The sequence below is a fragment of the Stenella coeruleoalba genome (assembly GCF_951394435.1).
Source record: "Stenella coeruleoalba genome assembly, chromosome: 14".
Taxonomy (NCBI): Eukaryota; Metazoa; Chordata; class Mammalia; order Artiodactyla; family Delphinidae; genus Stenella; species Stenella coeruleoalba.
In genome coordinates, this window is record NC_137160.1 from 58,693,356 (window position 1) to 58,715,097 (window position 21,742).

At 43.0% G+C, this 21,742-nt stretch overlaps 1 protein-coding gene across 8 annotated transcripts in view; it reads left to right on the top strand.

Annotated features, from left to right (window-relative positions):
• Positions 1 to 21,742, top strand: part of PTPRM (protein tyrosine phosphatase receptor type M) — a 798,567-nt gene that overhangs the window by 230,927 nt on the left and 545,898 nt on the right. For all 8 annotated transcript variants that reach the window (XM_079943436.1, XM_079943437.1, XM_079943438.1 and 5 more), the window contains one exon: positions 683 to 805. In XM_079943436.1, coding sequence (XP_079799562.1) covers positions 796 to 805 — 10 coding nt within the window. In that variant the 5' untranslated portion in view covers positions 683 to 795. The remainder of the gene's footprint in view (positions 1 to 682; positions 806 to 21,742) is intronic.

The following is a 21,742-nucleotide window of genomic DNA, read 5'->3' on the forward strand; positions in this document are numbered from 1 at the left end:
GTTTAAGTTGCTTTATTTTTAGCATCGACATCAAGCAGTTGTTTACCACATGTGTAGTTGTGAATTTATTCTTGCCTTTCAAAATTGTGTGGACTGTAGGCAAATTTATAATCTCTTTTAATTTTGAGACCTCAAATCTCCAAAGTATTAAAGCAAAACCTGTTTCTATGTTCGATTCAGAATAATCCTTAGAAAAATATTTTGCAAGCTAGGTCTATAATATTTACTGTGTTTTGTCCTCTACCAGTGGTATGGTGGAAGTATCTCCCTTCATTTTTTTGGACAAATCATAATGGGTTTTTTTTTTCTATTGAAAACACATTGAACACCTAGGATGGTTCTATTAAAGTTTTGAACACAAGATCAATTATGCCTAATTCATATGAATCTGGAGAATATGGGTTATAAATCTGCTTAGGTCTTACTTTCAGTTGGATTGTACAGACGTTGGATTCTTTTGGGAGAACAGTATAATATAGAATTATTGACAAGGCATGGTGAATACTCAGCTAGCGCTTCGCAAGGACGCAATGGGGTCAGGATCCACAGTTCCTGAGCAAAAAGGCCAAATCAAATCGCTTTGAGCATCGAGTAGGTTTATGGTTCCCTGCAGTCATCATAGCTTACCCCAGACCTCTGGTCATTATTTATTAATGCTACTCTTCCTTCTTTTACATTTTAGGTGGTTGCCTCTTTGATGAGCCTTATAGCACGTGTGGATACAGTCAGGCTGAAGATGATGACTTCAACTGGGAACAAGTGAACACCTTGACCAAACCAACCTCTGATCCATGGATGCCATCAGGTTTGCTTTTAAAGTTCCCTTTTTAAAACCAAAGGTGCACAGGAGTCTTAATCACAGTAAATGTTCACTGGGTATTGGTTGAATGAGTGAGGGTGTTGGTCTTGGAGTTTGGTGGCAAAGGCTGATTAGCTGGTGGGGATGGTATGTGAGGACCAATGACAAAGAGTTGACCCTTGTATCTCTCCCTTTAAAAGGTAAAGCTTACTTCCTTTATTGTTAGATACACCTGAGCTAGATTAATGGCCATTACCCAATTGATCCTTTCCCAAGTAGCAGAACATATGGGAAATAGATAGACGTCTCTTCTGGCAGATGAGTTTGGTGATTGGAACTCTAGCTGGGGAATCCAAATAACAAAGTCTCCATCACAGATAGACCTTGGGAGGTGACTCATCTGGCACCTGGGGGATCTGGAGGTTACTAGTGATCTTCAAAGCGTTCTGATAAAATGGTTTTGCATGCATGTGGATCCTTTTTCCACTGTAGAAGCACTTAGTAAATTTTCTGATGAGTGAGAAAGATTTGATCCACTGAACACCAGCAAGAGTTCTACTTCCTTAGTTGGAAGATCAGGAAGATGGTGACTCATGGACTCTAATCAGATTGGCGCTTGATCATTTTAATAGACACCATTTTTAGGCTGCGGTGTTGCATATCCATTTAAAATTTTAGATTTGCAGATTCACTTGACAGATGGGGTGATGACTGTGTCCCATTCAGGATTCAAACTGGAAGATACGAGGGAGGGGGAGGTATAGCTTCTTGTTACCATCTTGTCCTTGAAGGAGGGGGAGGTGTAGCTTCTTGTTACCATCTTGTCCTTTACTTCTTTCTGATGTCCCATAATACCATCTCAGACCAAGATGTCCAAGCTTTAAATATAGAAAGGATGGGTTTCTAGTAGAGGCCATTACAAAAATGGTTACACGTATCAGAGACCAGTTGCACCCTGGAATAGTCAGTTGGGTAATTGAAGCAACACAGGAAGAGTGACTTTGCAAGTATTTGGCCTTTGAAGGCCCTCCTGCCTTTGGAAGAATGAAGTGGGGGCATTAAACATTCTGCTTGAATTTATTTTTCTTCTGTTGACTAATAGAATACTTGGTGATATATATTAGGACTTTGTAACTTAAGATCTCTGAATGTTATCTTTTCTAACACTTTTGTCAATTCCATCTGGTTTCTGATGGTTACATAAGATGTATCCTCAACACCTACCCCCAAACAGGTGCAAGTTTTGGGTTAGGGTTAGGACATGTGGGTGGTTTGGGTATCAGCAGGTCTGGAGGGAGTTGGGGGAAGACTAGCAGTGGGTCGTCTCTCCTCTGACTCTGCCTATGGACATGGGTCCAGATAAGGCTCCTGAAAATGGATAGTTCTTCCACCACATGAAAATGTTTACCAAGGGCTTCGCTGGTGGCGCAGTGGTTGAGAGTCCGCCTACCGATGCAGGGGGTCCGGGAGGATCCCACATGCTGCGGAGCGGCTGGGCCCGTGAGCCATGGCCACTGAGCCTGCGCTGTGCTCCGCAACGGGAGAGGCCACAACAGTGAGAGGCCTGCGTACCACACACACACAAAAAAAATGTTTACCCAAACTGCAAATACGTGTATTTTTTCCTACTATTTATTAAACAAACTTTAGTTATTAAAAAAAAATTCTTTGAGCCCTAGTGTATACTAATCATGATTACTGAGGGAGATGAAGGATTATGAAATGATTCTTTCTAGGAACTTACCTGCTTGGGAAAGAAGGTTACAAAAATACAACTAGCAAGCAATCTAAAAGTGCATAGAATTAAGTGTGGTATAGACTAGAAGTATTCTAAGAGCAGTTTTCTTACTGTAAGCCCAGTGTTTTTGGAGGACGTGGACTTGGGCCCAGCTGACCTACCCTCCAAAAGTGAGAAGTTAAGTTCTCAATGAAATGTCATTGTTAGAAGTTACCGTCTTGTAAACGTGCATATACTATCCTGAGGTATGGATGTGAAAACTGAGTTTCCAATATGTCTATACAGCCATGAGTTTTAAATACTCTTCAATTTCAGGATTTTGCCTCTTCTTCCTCCTCCCTTTTCATTAATAGGTATAAAATTTATTCCTTTCACAACCAAATTCCAAGGCTGGCCTTCGTACACTAAAACAGAAACTAGTTTTATGAATTTCTCAGGGTAAATGGGTGGCAAGATCAGATACGACCATAATTTTATAAGGGCTAATTTTTAAAAACCTTTATTTAAAATATTGTTGGATTTGTTCTCACATGTGTATTTGTATTTGGTCTTGCACGTGCAGGCTGGTTCTGTGATGCCTTAGACCCAGGGTTGGCAAACTATATCCTGCCAGCCACAGCCAGTTAGCTGCTGTTTTTTTGGTGTGGCTTACATGCTAGGAATGGTTTTTACATTTTTATTTTTTATTATTTTTTAAAAACTTTATTCACTTATTTATTTATTTACTTACTTACTTATGGCTGCATTGGGTCCTCGTTGCTGCGTGCAGGTCCCCTTTATGTGCGGCAAGCGGGGGCTACTCCTCGCCTAGGTGCGTGGGCCTCTCACTGCGGTGGCCTGTCCCATTGCAGAGCACAAGCTCCAGGCGTGTGGGCTTCAGTAGTTGTGGCACGCGGGCTCAGTAGTTGTGGGTCGCGGGCTCTAGAGCGCAGGCTCAGCAGCCATGGCACATGGGCTCAGCCACTCCGCGGCATGTGGGATGTTCCCAGACCAGGGCTCAAACCCGTGTCCCCTGCATTGGCAGGTGGACACCCAACCACTGTGCCACTAGGGAAGTCCCCGTTTTTACATGGTTTTATTTATTTATTTATTATAAATTTATTTATTTATTATTTTTGGCTGCGTTGGGTCTTCGTTGCAGCCCGTGGGCTTTTCTCTAGTTGCGGCGTGCAGGGGCTACTCTTTGTTGTTGTGTACGGGCTTCTCATTGCGGTGACTTCTCTTGTTGTGGAACATGGGCTCTAGGCACGTGGGCTCAGTAGTTGTGGCTCATGGGCTTTAGAGCGCAGGCTCAGTAGCTGTGGCGCATGGGCTTAGTTGCTCTGCGGCCTATGGGATCTCCCAGGACCAGGGATCAAACTGATGTCCCCTGCATTGGCAGGCAGATTCTTAACCACTGTGCCACCAGGGAAGTCCTAAATGGTTTTTGAAAATCAAAATAATAATAATACTATTTTGTGACACACGAAATTCCAATTTCAGTGTCCATAAACGAAGTTTTGTTGGCACACGGCCATGCCCATTTGTTACATATTGTCTGTGCCTGCTTTTGGGCCGCAGTGACAGAGCTGAGTAGTCTGAGTAGTTGGAACAGAGGCTGTAGGGTTCACAAAGCCTAGATATCTCGTTTCTGGACCTTTCCACAACAATTATACTAACCTCTGTCTTAGACCATTTTGGCATCAGCTTTAATTGTTGTTTTGGACTCCTGGCTTATATTGTAATGATTTTCTGTATTCATATTATAACTATTAACATAATAAACATTTTTTCACATTTTCTTTCACTTTCAGATGACTTCTTTTCCAAACATTGGGCTATTAAAATCAGTAAGAAAAAAAAATGTGATGATCAGGGATTTTCTCTATCTTTCCCATAAATTTGCTATCTATTGGAAAGCACCGTGACATTCTTTACTGTTTAGTACCAATATCCTTGTGGAACTCTTGTGATTCTAATAAGCAAATAATCTACCAAGATGAATTTAACAATTATGATGGTGATATAGACTAAAATTTTTACTCTGATTTTTAAATTTACTGTAATTAAAGTTTACTTTTTTGTGTCTTTTTGGAAAATGATGCTTCAGTGTGCAGGGTTTGCTTCTCTGTATCTTTGTGTGTGAGGTTATTTTTTAACCACGTTTAAACTATTTAAATACAGTCTGGAGCTTTATACAAGCTGGTTGATAACTATTCTGATGCTGTGATGTTAGCTATGGAAATACATAGTTAGGGAAAATAAATACCAAATGTCATTTAATTTTTTTGTATTTCAAGCCAACATTTATGTGATAGTTGATGATACTTTTGCAGCTAGCTCTGAACCACACAGTTTTCCTGGTGGCGAAAGCATGCTACATGTGATTTCTCTTTTATTGGAAAGCACGTGGTTCATTTCATATTCATTGAGCTCCATTAGCAATGGGCAACTCTCTTAAACTTTACCATAAGGATTATACTCTGAGCACAAGAACCCTTGATTAAGTAACCAAATGATAACCTGGTACATTTTGATAGTACCGTTGCTTCTATCACTTTATATAGAGCAGTACCTTGTATGATTATCCCTATAGACTAAGAAGTGTTTGATTAGGAGTGTTTCGTGGTGTAAAAACATGTGCACAGTTTGAGAATAGTTGATGTGTTTACATGTTGTTAAAGTATTCGTGTTTGGACCCTAGTGCTCCAGTTCTATGAAATGGATAGTTAACATATTCCACATCTTATGTATTAGAAAATGTGATCCTGTTTAATTTAAAAAATTAGCAATAAATTCATCCATAATATTAAAAATGTAAAGGTAGCTTACAACCATAGCCATTTGATACTTATAAAATTGACATTTATTTATAACCCCTGTGGTCCCCGTAAAGCATCATACCTCTAAAAAGGCTGTAATGAAGTAAATTGGGCCCTAGTGCTGGGAGAATGTAATACTCTTCCAGGTTGTATAGTGCTCCTATACAGGTTGTATAGTGTGCATCCTGGGCAACCTCACTTGGCCTCCACATCTTGGTTTTACATAATGCAGATTGGGAGTGGTGGGGTTGCCGACCTTTGTGGAGATGTTGTGACTGAGGATTGAGTCATTTCCGAGGGTATCCATGTGAAAGGCAGAGAGAGGGCCACGCAAGATGAAGGAGCAACGTGGACTCTTAGTGTGATGCCCCAGAAAATGGAAAAAAAGTGACTGCATGTATTTGTTTTGGGAAAGATGATGGATTGACAGACAAAGGAATTGCAGTTTCCTCTTGGGGTGTGTTCACCAGGCATGTTTTCCGCCTGGGGAAGACGTCCTATGTATTCACACTTCAGGGCTTATGCAAAGTCTTCTGCTCTTTGAGTGACAAAGAGCAGAAAACTTTGGGCTTGAAAAGACATTTTTCCTCCTTAAATTTCAGTGTGTATCTAGTGAGTAATATTTTTGGCAAAGAACATTCGCACAGTTGTTTAATTATTTCTTTCATTCCTTGAATCTGTCAACATTCAACAAATATGTATTGAACACCTGCTACATGCGAGGCATCGTTCAAGATGCTTGGGCTCCATTGCTGAACGAACCAAATAAGGATCCCCTCCCTGGCGATGCACCTACATTCTCAGTCTAGTGAGATCATTCTTGGATTGCCAAAAGATCAGATCCTGTGAGACCATGTTTCCCCTCATCAATTAATGACTTTCTAGATGTAAAAACGTAATATGAAATTTAGTTCATCAGACTCAGCACACCATAGCATCAAATTTAGCTTTCTTGGCTGTGCTGTGTCTTAAAAACACACAAAAAGCAAAAAGCAAGAGCAAAAACATTGAAATCCCAGGCAAGTGGCAGTGCAGTACCTTCTGATAATTCTCCCTCATAAACCAAAGTAATCTTGTACACGTACATGACTCCTAGCAGCTGACAAAAGTTGCTTCTTTGCTGTGTATCCTCTGATCCTCATGACGACCCTGGGAGATCAGACGGCGTTATATCTGTTTTACACCCAAGAGGACTGAAGTTCAGAGAAGATACACCTGCCCCAGGCTTATAGGAGAGAAAAGCCCCCATTTTTGCTTTTCTGAGTGCCAGGGAGGCAACTTCCCACCCGAGCACTTGCATCTAGTGAGGGGGGCACGGGCAGCCTTCCTCCCAGGTGGCAACTATTTGGATCTTCTGGAAATGAATTGGAAGGCTCTCCCCGTGGGGTTGCTGCCCACTCCCAGGTCAGATTCTGGCTCTGTGGCTTCACAGCTGTGGACCTTGGCCGACTCTTCAGCTCTCAGGTCCTCAGGCTCCTCATGGGTGTAGGATTAGTTCATGATACATGTTCGTGGAGTGATGTCCGGGGGCCTGGCGCTAGGAGCTGGAGCGACAATAATGGAGTCTGTGCTCTTGCTGACTGTGAGGCATGCGGGCTGTGATAAGCAGACAGATTTAGAGTGTGATGGGGAGACATTCTAGGGCTGTGAAGAAAAACTAAATCAGGACAAGGGCTTAGTAAGGGATGGGAGCGGCAGACAGGAGCAGCCGCTCTGTGAGCAGAGATGGGGTCCCACCAGGGACAAGGAGGCCTGGAGGCTGAGTGGTCCACTCAGAGGGAAGAGCAGGGGCAGAGGCTGAGGCAGGGGGAACTCTGCCGGGGGAGGGGGCTGTCAGCCCTACAGGATCCCGAAGGTGTTGGAAAGGCATTTAGAACCTGCCTCATGGGGTTATTGACCAAGGGAAACAAAATTATCCACTTCAGAGACTTAGCCTCCTACCTGGCCCAGCACAGAATTCAAGAAACGTCCTCCTTTTATTACTAAGTAACTTTCCAGGAGCAGTTGGTAGGAATTCATCTTTTAGTTTAATTTGGACTCTCTGTGAAACGGGCAGTTCATGCCGATTTCCTATTTTCCCTTCTAAGTGATACCAAATAAGAAACAAAAGGTATAGATCTTCATATAATTTTTGAATGGATCGAAAAGCAAGTTGAGAGAAGTCCATTAAAATATGAACTTTTTTTGCCAGGATGGTAGGATTGGAGGTAATTGTCCTGTCACTTCTACCTTACACATTTTCTTTATGATTAAGTGTAACTTTGTAATAAGAAGTATTATAAAATACTTTAAAAATGTGGGGGAGGTCTTTGAATTTGGTGTTATTTTAGTTGATTCTGAATATTTCTGCTCCAGACCTCAGGAAATGACACGTTTTATTGTCTTTGAGCATCTTATTCACGTGTCCCACAGTGAGGTCCCTGCCTGACATCCAAGGTGCAGGATGGTCCTTGATGAGCATCCTCTCTGCATCTCACTGATATCACCCTGGTGATGCTCAAAATGGGTTTCCAGTAGCTTTGAAACCGTGAATGATGAGACACGGTGAAAGGAACTGGACTGGAATTGCATCCTGCCAGCAGTTTCTAAGTTACAGAATTTAGAAAAATAACTTTAGGTGATAACAAAAGAACCCCATTTCAGATCAGTGATCTTTGGGGAGTTCTTAGTTAAACAGCAGAGGGCTCTGGGTGGACTCATTTTAACATGAGTGTAGACAGTGTGCTCCATTCAGAGGTAAAAACATGTAACATACAATTTACCATGTTTTTTAAAGATTTGTTTGGTGTGGACCATTTTTGTAAAAGTCTTTACTGAATTTGTTACAATATTGCTTCTGTTTTATGTTTTGGGTTTCTTGGCCTTGGGGCATGTGGGATCTTACCTCCCTGACCAGGGATGGAACCAGCACCCCCTGCATTGGAAGGCAAAGTCTGGACCACCAGGGAAGTCCCCAATTTACCGTTTTTAAGATTAGAGTCTGGGCTTCCCTGGTGGCGCAGTGGTTGAGAGTCCGCCTGCCGATGCAGGGGACACGGGTTCGTGCCCCGGTCCGGGAAGATCCCACATGCCGCGGAGCGGCTGGGCCCGTGAGCCATGGCCGCTGAGCCTGCGCGTCCGGAGCCTGTGCTCCGCAACGGGAGAGGCCACAGCAGTGAGAGGCCCGCGACCCGCAAAAAAAAAAAAAAAAAAAAACAGTACAGTTCTGTGGCATTAAGTACACTCACACTGCCGTGCAACCATCACCACCATCCATCTCCAGAAACTTTTTCGTCTTCCCAAACTGAAACTTTGTACCCATTAAACACTAACTCCCCGTCCCCGCTCTCCCCAGCCCCTGGCCACCACCATCCTCCTTCCTGTCTCTATGAATTGGTCCACTCTGGGTACCCCATGCAAGAGGCATCATGCAATAGTGGTTCTTTTGTGTCTGGCTTATTTCATTCCGCATAATGTTTCCTATGATTCAGTTTTTATTCAAGATCAGGGCAGTCATTCTTTTTTTGAAAAGTGTCTTGATTTTTAATAGTTAAGTGTTTCAAGGGGACCAGCGTATTCTGTATGAACACTTATTTCAATAGTTTATATTCAGTGTTCCACAAATGTTCTCCTTTAGATTTGTTCTAAATTCCTGTCTTGACTGATTGGGAAACTGTTACAAAAAGGAAGAACAGTGGCTGACTATTTTTTAAATATTTGCTAAAAAGTATACAAGTGAGCCTGTACATATAAATATGTTTGTTTGTTTGTGTTTTTTAAAATTAATTAATTTAAGGCTGCATTGGGTCTTCGTTGCTGCACACAGGCTTTCTCTAGTTGTGGTGAGATTGCGGTGGCTTCTCTTGTTTCAGAGCATTGGCTCTAGGTGTGCAGGCTCAGTAGTTGTGACGCATGGGCTTAGTTGCTCCGCGGCATGTGGGATCTTCCCAGACCAGGGATCGAACCCATGTCCCCTGCGTTGGCAGGCAGATTCTTAACCACTGCGCCACCAGGGAAGTCCCAATATGTGTTTTTAAAATAGGTTTATTTCTTGCTTAATTTCCCGTAAAATTGTATGAGATGACACCATAAGAGTTATGTGAAACCAAGTAATGGAATAAACACGCAGGCCAATCGTGACAGATGCTGTAAATCTCTCTGTGGCTGAGTTGAGGAGGGGCTGAGGGTCCAGGGCGGGGTCCAGGGCCATGGGTCCACTGGGCAGTTGTGGTGCCAGGCTGAGAAATTCACACCCAGGTGCTGGCTGGTGCCCACGTACTCTGTGTTCTGTGTGCAGGCGCCCTGGAGCTGGGCCTGGCCGCGTTGTTGGAAGGGAGGAGGGTGGGGAGAAGGGACAGCAGGTTTTGATGGGACACTTGGAGACAGTCTTACCATCTTTTGAGATACCTTGGACTACAAAGGGGCGGCGAGTGGGGCTGGACCAAAGACCAGAGAAGCCTAGACCTGAGGAAGACTTACCAGTCGGGTCCAGGGAGTGGCAGCCTCTCTTAATGGAAGGCAGGGTCTTTGGGTCAGAGGAGTTTTGGGTGGGCCGCTGGTGTGCTAGCTCGCAGCTTGTTGGTGGCATGAAGCTGTCCTCACACAGACACCAGCGTGGGGAAGGCCTGGGCCATTCTGTGTGGTACCGGGGTCCGGTCACCCCTGTGTCTAGCCTGCCACAGACCAGACCATCACAGAGGAAAGGCCCCTTTTCAGCCCCTTCGGGGCCTCCCATGGTCCAAGAAATGGAAGAGATGAATACATTTAAAGAAGAACTAGTTAAGCCTGGGTTGTTCTTTTTGCCATAGACCAGGAGGAGATGGAAGGCCCTTCCCTCTTTGGGCCTCCAACTGTGTGAGGCCCTGGGTGTGCTCCGGGCACTGGGAGGTAGCGATGACCCAGAGCCAGTCTTCCAGAACAGAAGTGGTGGGCCCAGTGCCCCGGTGGGGGCCAGGCTGCTGCCCAGACAGAGGCCAGGAGTGAGGGCAAGCAGAAGGTCTGATGGAGGAGGTGGCACCCGAGAGGGGCCAGGCAAGCATGAGTGGGACCGGAGCAGGTGGGCCTGCTGGGCAGAAGGATCGCCCTGTCCCGCGGCAGTGCTGGCCAGTGGGGGGCACAGGCTTGCCCAGGGCTGCTCAGGAGCAGACAGTGTCGGGACTGCAGGCACTGCGGATGGGGAGGAAAGGGACGAGGCTGGAGGAAAGACTCCCAGAGGCCGTCCTGAGCTGGTGCAGGATGCACAGCAAGGAGGCCATTTGACTCGATTTCTGACAAAGGGAACGAGAAAGGAATTGACTCTGTTTGCAGAGAGGAAAAGAAAGAACTGCTCGTACGAGGGATCAGGAAAAGATGTAAGAAGGAAGTTTGAGATATGGGGACATATGTATCTGTATAGCTGATTCACTTTGTTATACAGCAGAAACTAACACACCATTGTAAAGCAATTTTACTCCAATAAAGTTGTTAAAAAAAAAAAGAAGGAAGTTTGGTTAGTAAATAAGTATCCTATCACAAAGCATAGGAATATGTAGGAGAATTTCCTTGTTCTTAGGAGATTCATGTTAAAAAGTGTGTGTGTGTGTGTGTGTGTGTGTGTGTGTGACAGTATGTGTGCAAATGTGGTGAGATGTTAACAGTTGTTAAGCCTGGGTGAAGTATGTATAAACATTTATCATACTAGTTTTTCATCTTTTCTATAGTTTTAAAACTAAGCAAAATTTGTACTATAAACGTGGGAAACAAAAGACACGCGGAGCTTCACTGTCTTAGTGCCAATGAGATTCTTATCCACAGATGCCTTTTAGGCAAAAAGCTATCCTGTCAAATCACACTGAAAATATTTATATTTAAGAAGCCTAGGTTGACTCCCATTTTCCCTTCTGAGCATCTCGGGTTGATTCCTTGGTCTTCACCGGAGAAGTTTAGTGGAGCTGATGGGCCCATGTACAGTGACACACTTCAGGGATATAATTTTAGGACTTTCTAAAATAGGACAGATGCTTCACGCTGCGGTCTTATGCCTTGGTGGGTGAATCAAGTATAAAGATCGTTATCCTATTGGTAGATATTTTGGTGGCTAACTGGAACTTTGTAAGAAGACGCATAAGGAATTATTACATTTTATTTTGGGGTACATTCTTGAATTCATTTGTATCTCGTCCATAATGTGGGGCTGAACACAGAAAAATTCATAAAGGATTTCTTGGCAAGCTTCATGAAATGATTGGGCGGATCATTAAATAAGTGGACTTTAATTCATAGTTGACAGATATTTTATCCTAGGAGATTGTGATAAATTATATCTTAAAGTGATAATTAAAAGCTTTAAGTGGTTGAAAGGGAAATAAATATGGCTATTTAATTAATTGCCGGCTGGACATCTTAACTCCTTTCTGTGGTGGACGACACATCCAGACAATTATGCAACTGACTATACCCCATATGTGCGGGGTAGCATGTGAATACAGCGGTGCCCTCTGAGAGGATACCACGGGAAGCTGTTTTTTCCAATGCCCTGTTCTTTTTTGAATGCTTCAGGTTTCCGAATACAGAGGTGCTTCTTAATTTTATTTCTCCTGGTTCCTTCTAGGGAACATCTTTTCTTCTGTGACCCAGAGAAAATGTACAAAATATTGAAATCCTTGGCATAAGACTTGGAGACATAGGCTGGGTTGGATCCAGGCAAGTTTAAGGCAAATAGGAATCAGTAGGTCTCTGGGGGGCATCTTGGGAAATGATGAGACCTCTCTTATAGTCATTCCTTTCATGCTGCTTCCTCTTCCCATCTCTGTTGACCGTGACACCCGTCTTGTTAAACACACACCTTGTGGAAATGGTGTCACCTCCCCAATTGTACTGTATAAACACAACGTGCCTGAGTCCCCCCCCACCCCACCATGGTCCTGGCTCCCTGCGGAGTGACAGGCTGCAATTTACCAGCAGCTCAGTGACTGAGCTGATGACGAGTGACCTTTCTAACACTGCAATCAATGCTTGTTATTTGGAAAACAAAATGATAGTTTGTATTTTTCAGCGGACGCGTCATTGGGGCAGCCCCCACTGACATGTGAATGTGTTACTTGGGCTGGATGATGAGTCGTTTCAGACAGGAATGTTAATTTATTTGAATTGATCTGGGTCTTGCTCTTATAAAAAGGTGTTGGACATTTGTTGATGGCACAAATTATTATAAATAATTGGTTTTACATGTCGGTCAAACAGAGGCATTTAATACCCATTTTACACAATAGCACTGTATACTAGCTTTGGCAAGCCTTTACCATCCATATTCTGTTTAGATTTGATGTTTTGCAATTGTTTTGAAATAGAAAACAATTGAAATATGTGAACCTGTGTATGTCGTATTTCAGTAGCGTCTCTCCGCATGTTTCCTGAAATGGTTTGTGAGGCCCCATTAATACGTGGTCATGAGGGTGAATAACTCTGGGACAAGATGCTGGGAAGTGGAGAGCCGCCTGAAGGGAGAACCCTGTGGTATTTGGGGGTGGGGGTGTTGAGTCACTGCTTCCAGCTCCCATGTTCTAGAAACAGGGAAGCATGTGCACCTCTGTGCCCTCTGATGTAGATGTGGCCACACCTGCTGTGGCTGGTGCCTGTGCGTTCAAGTGACACGTGTCGCGTTCAGGCAGAAGCTTTTAGAGCCAGATTCCCTGTGTTCTCTTCCCTTTTTCCTGCCTTGGTGATTGCGATGCTTTTAGCCTGGGTGCCTGAGTGACAAAGTGTAGAAACGACTCCTCCTGAAACCCAGCCCTGCTCCCAACACACACACACACACACACACACACACACAGACACACACACACACACAGACACACACACGCACACGCACACACACGCACGCACGCACACACGCAACTGAGTGCAGGGGTCATGTGCCTGAGTGAGAGAAAAACTTCCTGTGTGAAGCCACTGAGATTTTGGGGTTGTTTGTTGAATGGTTCTCAAACTCTTTGGTCGTAGGACCCCTTTACACCCTTAAAATTGTTTTTGAAATATCCAAAGAACTTCTGACCATGTGGGAAGTTTCTATTTATATTTTCTGGGTTGAATGAAAACTGAATAATTTTGAAAACAGCGTACATCAGAGTACGTGCACTCCATTAGCCATCAGAGCAATGATGTACACCTGTTAGTAACTGAGAGAAAAATGGGACTAATAAAGTCAAATAATGTCCTATTACTCTCAGGAAAACAGTTTTGACCTTGTGGACTCCCTGTAAGTAACTTGGGGATTTCAGGGGTCCCTAGAAGATACTTTGAGAACCGCTGAAGTAGATCATCTTAAGAGATATGCCTCCCTTGATGACTGACAATTAAAGGCTTGGAGGAGTCTGGAAGGAAAAGAAAGAAGGGGAAAGGGTTTTGTAAATACAGTTGATCCTTGACAGCATGAGTTTGAACTGTGTGGTTCCACTTATATGCAGATGTTTTTCAATAGTAAACACTACAGTACCACATGACCCATGGTTGGTTGAATCGCGGGTGCCCAACTGAATCGTGTATACAGAAGGACCACCTCTAAGTTATACCCAGAATTTTTGTCTGAGCGGAGGGTTGGTGTCCCTAACCCCTGCATTGTTCGACGGTCAACTATTGCAAAAAAGGATATCCTTGAGTGTTATAATTCACATTTTTTTTCTGAATAAAGACAATATAAATAGTTTGTTTCTATTGTTGAAAAGTATTTTCTTTTCACTAATAAATACTCATTCTAAATGAAATAATACACAAAGTTACATTGTATGAAGCCACACAACTGTGAATATTACAAATTGTATGAAGTGGAGTTTATGAAATCTCGTGCTCTAGAAAAATTTGAGAGTAGGATTAATATTCATAGATTTGAAATTGTGTGTAGGCTTTCTGGACAGCTGTGGGTTGGATAAAGTGAATTATTTAAACTTATTCCTTATGAATAAGCCTGTATAAAGTCATTCAGTAGTGCTGCTTCTGAGATTTTTAATTGTGGAACTGTCGTATATATTGTCGTGATAAAATAATGTCAACCCTTTTATCATGAAGTGCATAGTGACACAGTGTTATAAAGATGGCTAAGCATTATTCAGGGAGACTTAGAAATTGTGCTTGATAGAAATTGCATATGAATTGATAACAAATTCTTAGGTGAACTTACCAGTCACACATCTCCTATCAATAGCCCTGTTATGTGAGATAACACATTTATTTCCAAAGACATGAGTTCTAACAGAATTTGCTAATATTTAAAAGGCATGACGGGGAAACATTTTTTGAGTTTAATAATAATTTAGCCGTGGAAAGAGTTAACAGGGGAATCTGGTAATCTTTATAGATTTTTACAGCTATGAGAGGTAGTTAATACTTAATCTTGAGGAAGAAGACAGACGTGGATGACCTTTCTAGCTCTTTCTAGTGCTAGAAACTTTTCTCCTTTTTCAATAAATCCTTAGGAAGCACCTGCTGTGGGCAGGCACTGTTTTTGTATCCTAAGAGGTAAAGAACATCGTGGACAACCTAAAGTATCAATACAAGGAGGCTGCCTTGCCTTTCAGAAAGACCAAGTATTAAGATAGAATAATGTGCTGAACGGAAGAAAAGAAAATTAAATTCATGAAGTGGCAGAGACTTACTAAGGATTAATTTAATCTACTAATTGCTTACCCATTATGGTGGCTTTTGAAGCCTGGGACTCACTTTAGAAAGTCCTTCTTATTTGGAGTCCCCTGCAGGCTGAGAACACTTTAACGAGGCTTCCTAAGAAGGTTTGATGGATGTGATGTAGAGCCAGAAGTCGCCATCTGCCCGTCGGCTGTGGCTGGCCTCCACAGCTGCCCCAAGATGCCGAGATACACCCTTCTCCTTTCTCAAGTACAATTGCGTGGAGGGAAGGGCAGCCTCACTCATGGAGAGTATGTCTCTATAAAATGCCTATAGTTGGTTCATACATTGTTTGCCCTGACACTGATCAAAGAAATGGAGTGTTATTTGTTTCATTGAAACCTTTAAGTGACAAAAATATGTAGCTGTGACTGGTATGGCCAGTCACACTTTCTTATCCCTGAAATGAGGTGGTAGTTTCTTTTCTTATTTAATGTATCTTTTAAAAACACTTTTAAGTTAATTTTTATTTTAATTGGAGTATAGTTTTTTTTTTTTTTTTAAACATTTATTTATTTTTGGCTGTGTTGGGTCTTCATTGCTGCACGTGGGCTTTCTCTAGTTGCAGTGAGCAGGGGCTACTCTTCGTTGTGGTGCGCAGGCTTCCCATTGCGGTGGCTTCTCTTGTTGCGGAGCACGGGCTCTAGGCACATGGGCTTCAGTAGTTGTGGCACGCAGGCTCAGTAGTTGTGGCGCACGGGCTTAGTTGCTCCGTGGCATGTGGGATCTTCCCGGACCAGGGCTCGAACCCACGTCCCCTGCATTGGCAGGCGGATTCTTAACCACTGTGCCACCAGGGAAGCCCTGGAGTATAGTTGATTTACAATGTTGTGTCAGTTTCAGGTGTACAGCAAAGTGATTCAGTGTGTCTTTAATAAGAATTTTAATCAGCATAAAGCCAAGTCACTTTCTAATTTGGGCAGTTCCTCAAGTCCCCCAGCAGATGGAGACGTGCAATTCTTCGCTCTTTCATTGGACGGACTGCTTCTTGCCCCTGTGACATTGCTGCACTTATAAAATGCAGTGTCAAGTTCTGCAAATGAGCTAACAGCCATGCCCTCTGCTCCCCTTCCCTTTCTCTCCTTCGGCCCGGTTAAGAGCTGGTATTTATTCCTGTGTTTCATAAGGTCTTCATCATTAGCGACCTTCCCCAGCACATAAGAACAATATTTTCTTTGATGACATATGCACGGCAAAGCAAAGAGCAGAGAACCCCCTGCACCCCCAGGGAGCAGGTTTAAACCCTCTGTGATCCCTCTGCAGGCCACAGCCTTCTGTGATTCAGCGTAAATCCCAGAGGTCAGATATTTTTTCAGCCGGCAGGGTAAACTTTGGTCACAGATTTTTTCTGAGATCAGCATGGGAAGTAGAGAGAGACTATCCTCATTTGCCTCTTTCCATAAAACTCACACAAAGAGAAATTGTAAAACAGTCTTGGTTCCAAGGAGTCTTTTTTTTTTTTTTTTTTTTTGCGGTATGCGGGCCTCTCACTGTTGTGGCCTCTCCCGTGGCGGAGCACAGGCTCCGGGCGCGCAGGCCCAGTGGCCATGGCTCACGGGCCCAGCTGCTCCACGGCATGTGGGATCCTCCTGGACCGGGGCACGAACCTGTGTTCCTTGCATCGGCAGGCGGACTCTCAACCACTGCGCCACCAGGGAAGCCCCAAGGAGTCTTTTGATTCAAGTGATTTTTTTCTTTTCTTTCCTTCTTGATTAACTTATACCATTCAGTTCCAGTGAGTTAAAGAAGGGATTGCTCATCTAAGACCCCATCTTTGACAAGCTCAACAAAACCTTCCAAAAATATTAATTGTTGTGAAGCCCTTTAACATCATGATATTTGTTGCATTTCTTGCTATTTCTACTAATCAATGGGGGAAATGATTGGTTTTCACATTCTTAAGTCCAGTGCTTTCTGAGCTGATGAATTTTCCTCCAGTGCATTAAAAAGGAAAGAAAGGTAACATCCTGGGGGTCATTCATGGGAGCAGCTGCTAACACTTGAGAATTGCAAGTGAGAATTGGTTAACAAAAAATGGAAAACAACTTGACTCCCAAACAAGTAAATAAAAACCCCAATTGTGACCAAAAGCATTGTTCTCTAAGGAGCTAGTAGTTTATCATATTTTTGTAGTGTTAGACTTTCTCTATAATTTGAAGACACAGTTTACAAATAGGTTGTTTTCCAAGTCAAATCATTAATTACATTCATGGGAGGCATTTTCCCTTACTTTGTAAAGCAAGTGCAGTGATGATGCCACAAATGTCTATTGACTTACTGAATGAGTTCTGAGAATAGGACTCATCCAAACTCAATAGATCCTGTGATCTAATCTAGTTCCTTATTTTCAAATTAAAGAGCTTTCTAAAGAAAATGAAGCTCTTTGTTTTTTGCTAAGAATTTATAGAGTACAAAGATGTAGTAGATACCATGACAAATAAATCTCAAAATCCTAGTGCCTTAACACTGGAGATGTTTATTTTCCACGTATATAATAGTCTAGAGTGGTTCCGGTTTGGAGGTTTTGGGGTTGGGAACCCCGTTCCAGACAAACGTCCAGATTGAAAAGGACTCTGCCAGCTTTATTTTTTTAAAGTAATTAATTAATTTTTGGCTGCGTTGGGTCTTCGTTGCTGCGTGCGGGCTTTCTCTAGTTGCGGCGAGCAGGGGCTACTCTACGTTGCGGTGCGCAGGCTTCTCACTGCAGTGGCTTCTCTTGTTGCGGAGCACGGGCTCTAAGCGCACGGGTTCAGTAGTTGTGGCTCGTGGACTCTAGAGCACAGGCTCAGTAGTTGTGGTGCACGGGCTTAGTTGCTCCACGGCATGTGGGATCTTCCCAGACCAGGGCTCAAACCCATGTCCCCTGCATTGGCAGGCGGATTCTTAACCACTGTGCCACCAGGAAAGCCCCAAAATGACTCTGCCATCTTTAACATGCATTCTCCAAGATTGCCCTCAAGTGGACATCTAGACGGCAAAGGGGAAAGTCCGTGGAGGATCCACATGGGAAGTTTCTATGGACCAGACTTGGAAGGAGAGAGAAAAAACTCAGGGGGGGTCCCTGCAACCTGCAACGGCAGCTGGGGGTACAGTTTAGTGAGATTCCCCTGCAGAAGGAAATATAGAACATTGAGTGACTAGCCTGTAGCCCCTGCCACACTTGGCCTTAGAGGATTTCATTTAAGAAAAGGTCATAGAGTACTTCCTGGTAAATTATTATATGAGAAAATTACTTGAAATTGAATATAATGTTGGCTTTCTTTTCTTTCTTTTTTTTTTTTTTTTTGCGGTATGCGGACCTCTCACTGCTGTGGCCTCTCCCGTTGCGGAGCACAGGTTCCGGGCGCGCAGGGTCAGTGGCCATGGCTCACGGGCCCAGCCGCTTCACGGCATGTGGGATCCTCCTGGACCGGGGCACGAACCCGCGTCCCCTGCATCGGCAGGCGGACTCTCAACTACTGCGCCACCAGGGAAGCTCTCTTTTTCTTTAAAGAAGTGCCATCTTTAAAAATTCCAGTTAATTTACTAAAATAAGTTTTGAGAATTAACTTTAGCTTCATGGTGTTTTGATATAAAAGTCAGTGAAGAATTAATCCATAATTGATAGATTTTACACACGTAGAGCCTTTCCTAAGCCCTGTGTTATTAAACCATGCCCTAATATTTCTATAAAACAGATATTCTCTTACCTTAACTCTGAGAAGATAAGTTCCCAGATACCGCAAAGATATATGAGCATATATTGCTACTTAATTCAGTAAAGTAAATATCATTGAATAAATGTCAGCTTTTCCAGGGAAATCACTGCTTATGACCTCTCTGGATAATATATTTATCAAAAAAAATCAATACTAAGAGTAAACAGATTTTTAATACATCTGAAGGAGCTTCCTAATAAACCAAAATGCCAACTCATAATTTAAAGGTATTGATACCAGTGGGTATTTACAGATGACATCATCATAATTTTTGTAGAGTATTCTTCATAGTGGTCTGATGTGATATATTAAATTCAGTTTTAACCTTGGGCCTGGGAGAAGTGGTGTATTGTAGAAGTATGTAAAGACCACTCTGACTTTTCTTTCTATGTAGGAAAACTCCAGTGGGTGCAGAGCCCATGGTGCTTCTGTTCTCTTCCATTCTGTTCTGCTCTGTCAGTGCTGCGTGGTTTCGCTCCCCTCTCCCCGCACCTGCCATTCCTCTGACAACATCTGTGCTCAGCTTCCTGGGATTCATTCCTCTCATTACATGGGCTTGTATGTCTCAGACTTTTGGTGCCCACTGATTATATGACTGACATATGATACCTTTCTTTTTAATGTCAATCACAAATTTTATTTTATTTTATTTAAAATTTTTATTTCATATTGGAGTATAGTTGATTTACAATGTTGTATTAGTTTCAGGTGTACAGCAAGGTAATTCAGTTATACATATACATATATCTATTCTTTTTCAAATTCTTTTCCCATTTAGGTTATTACAGAATACTGAGTAGAGAAACTGAATGTTGTATTTTACATTGGCAAAAATAAAAATGGCTTCTTTCCTGCAAAAGATTTTTTTTAACTTTATTTTCAACTTATGTACAAAGCTGGCCCTTGAGATTTCTCCCCAGCCTATGCGAGCAACATCTCACAACTGAAAGCTGGAAGTTTGGATATTTCAAAGCTTGGAGATAATACGTAGATCCCCAAACCACAATTTGGTTGCACTCAGCTTTAGAAAATGTTTTCTGATTCTATTGAAGTATCAGTGTGGGTTCTGTTTCTCTCTGAATTATGCCCAATGGGAAGGCAGCTGTTAGCATACGTTGAAAGAGCTCCCTGACTTCAATCCCCTGACTCTAGGACCTTGTTCAAGCTACTTGACCTCTCTAAGCCTCAACGTCTTCATCTGTAAAATAAGAATATTACTTACGTTATAATGTTGTTGGAAGAATTAAATGAGAGAGAACAACGTTCGGTGCAGAGTCCAGTGAATCATTTTCTCCTTTTATGGAGCATGCTTTTGGTGTTGTACCTCAAGATCAGATGGATTTTCTCTTATGTTTCCTCCCAAAAAAGTTCTGCATCTACTTTCTTCCTACATGTTTTCCATTTAGGTTCAGGATCCATTCTGGTTTATTGTTGTATATGGTGTGAGGTAAGGGTCTAAGTTGATTACTTTTTTGGCACTTGTATATCCAAAAGGCCCAATCCCATTTGTTGAAAAGACCATCTGTTGTGGACTGAATTATGACCCCTGCCCTCACCCCCCACCCAAATCCATGTGTTGAAGTTTTACCCCCTAAGGGTAACTGTATTTGGAGATTAGGTCTTTAATCCCATGTGACTGGTGTCCTTAAGAGAAGAGGAAGAGACATAAGGAACGTGCTGGCACAGGGGACAGGCCCTGTGAAGACACGGCAAGAAGAAAGCCACCCGCGAGCCGAGAGAGAGGGTTCAGAATGAAGCATCCCTGCCAGCACCTTCATCTTAGACTTGCAAACTCCAGAACTCCAAACATTTAAAATAACGCCATTTCTTTCACTTAAGTCCCCCAGTTTGTGGTATTTTTTATGGCAGCTGTGGTAAACAAATGCACCATCCTTTCCCTCATTGAACTATCTTGGCACTTCTGTGGGTTTGCTTTGAACTCCCAGTTACAGAGAAATCAGCTGCTCACAATACTGAATCTGTTGCTGAAACGGGGGACTTGACTTTGCCACGAGAAGGAGTAGACTATCTTTACTGGCACATTTATGACCTACCAGGACATTTCATTGTAGCAAGTGGTTCTTTTTCTCCATGCACAGAGGAAGTGCTGGAAATGTGGTTAAAATTTGGTCATTTCCCCTTCCCACTCTTTTATTCAGCCATGCACCAAGATCGGGAGGCTTAAAATGCTGAGTCCACTGGGAATGTCACGGGTGAGGGTGGAGGGACAGGAGAGCCATAGGCCCAAGCCCCACACTTAGACTCTCCACATTATCTTCAAAAAAGGATAAACTTCAGGGCAAAGAGACACAAGACTGAAAGTAGAATGTATTCCTCATATGGCCAAATCTATGTCTCACTGCTAGATCACACCACTTACAGTGTACCCAAAATTAGTATTTTTAATCTCTTTTATTCTCTTCTGAATAGCAAAACTATATCGGCTTATAATGTACTTAGTGTTTGAAGTATTCATATGTAAACAATTAAAATAACACCATTGAAAGATTATACCTTGGCATCTCTGCATTTTTTAATGCTGTGGGGATCTCAAAAATAGCGCTGACGTGGGACACATTAGCCCTGAGTTGCCTGGTGCCAACTGCTGCCAGTGAATAAATCAGGGTGTGGAGTGATTGTCCGAGGCAGCTCCAAGCTCCTTGATGGCAGCCTGGCCAGGCCTCCAGTAGGACGACCTCAGAGCCCTTTTCCAAGTCTACACCACGCCATAGAAAGCAAGCCTCCAATACATCCAGCAAAATGCTCAACCCCAAAGTTGTAGCAAGTTCTTCCTGTAACCCAGCCTGTTCTAAGAGCTGGTTCAAAGGCTGCCTTCGGTGGTTATCTCCTCCTGGAAGGTACTGTGGGCAGCAATCCTCATTCTCCACTGTACAACTTCGATTTTCTATGGCCGTTATATCTTGGTAGTAGATTGGTGGCCGGTAGTGTCATTTGATGTAGGGATTCTGTCAGGAGACTCTTCTGCTTTCTCTCTGCACATAATCTGGTCCATCAGCCTTGCAGCTGGCTTCGGGAGGACCTCGAGGTGTGATATACATTTATTTTTCCT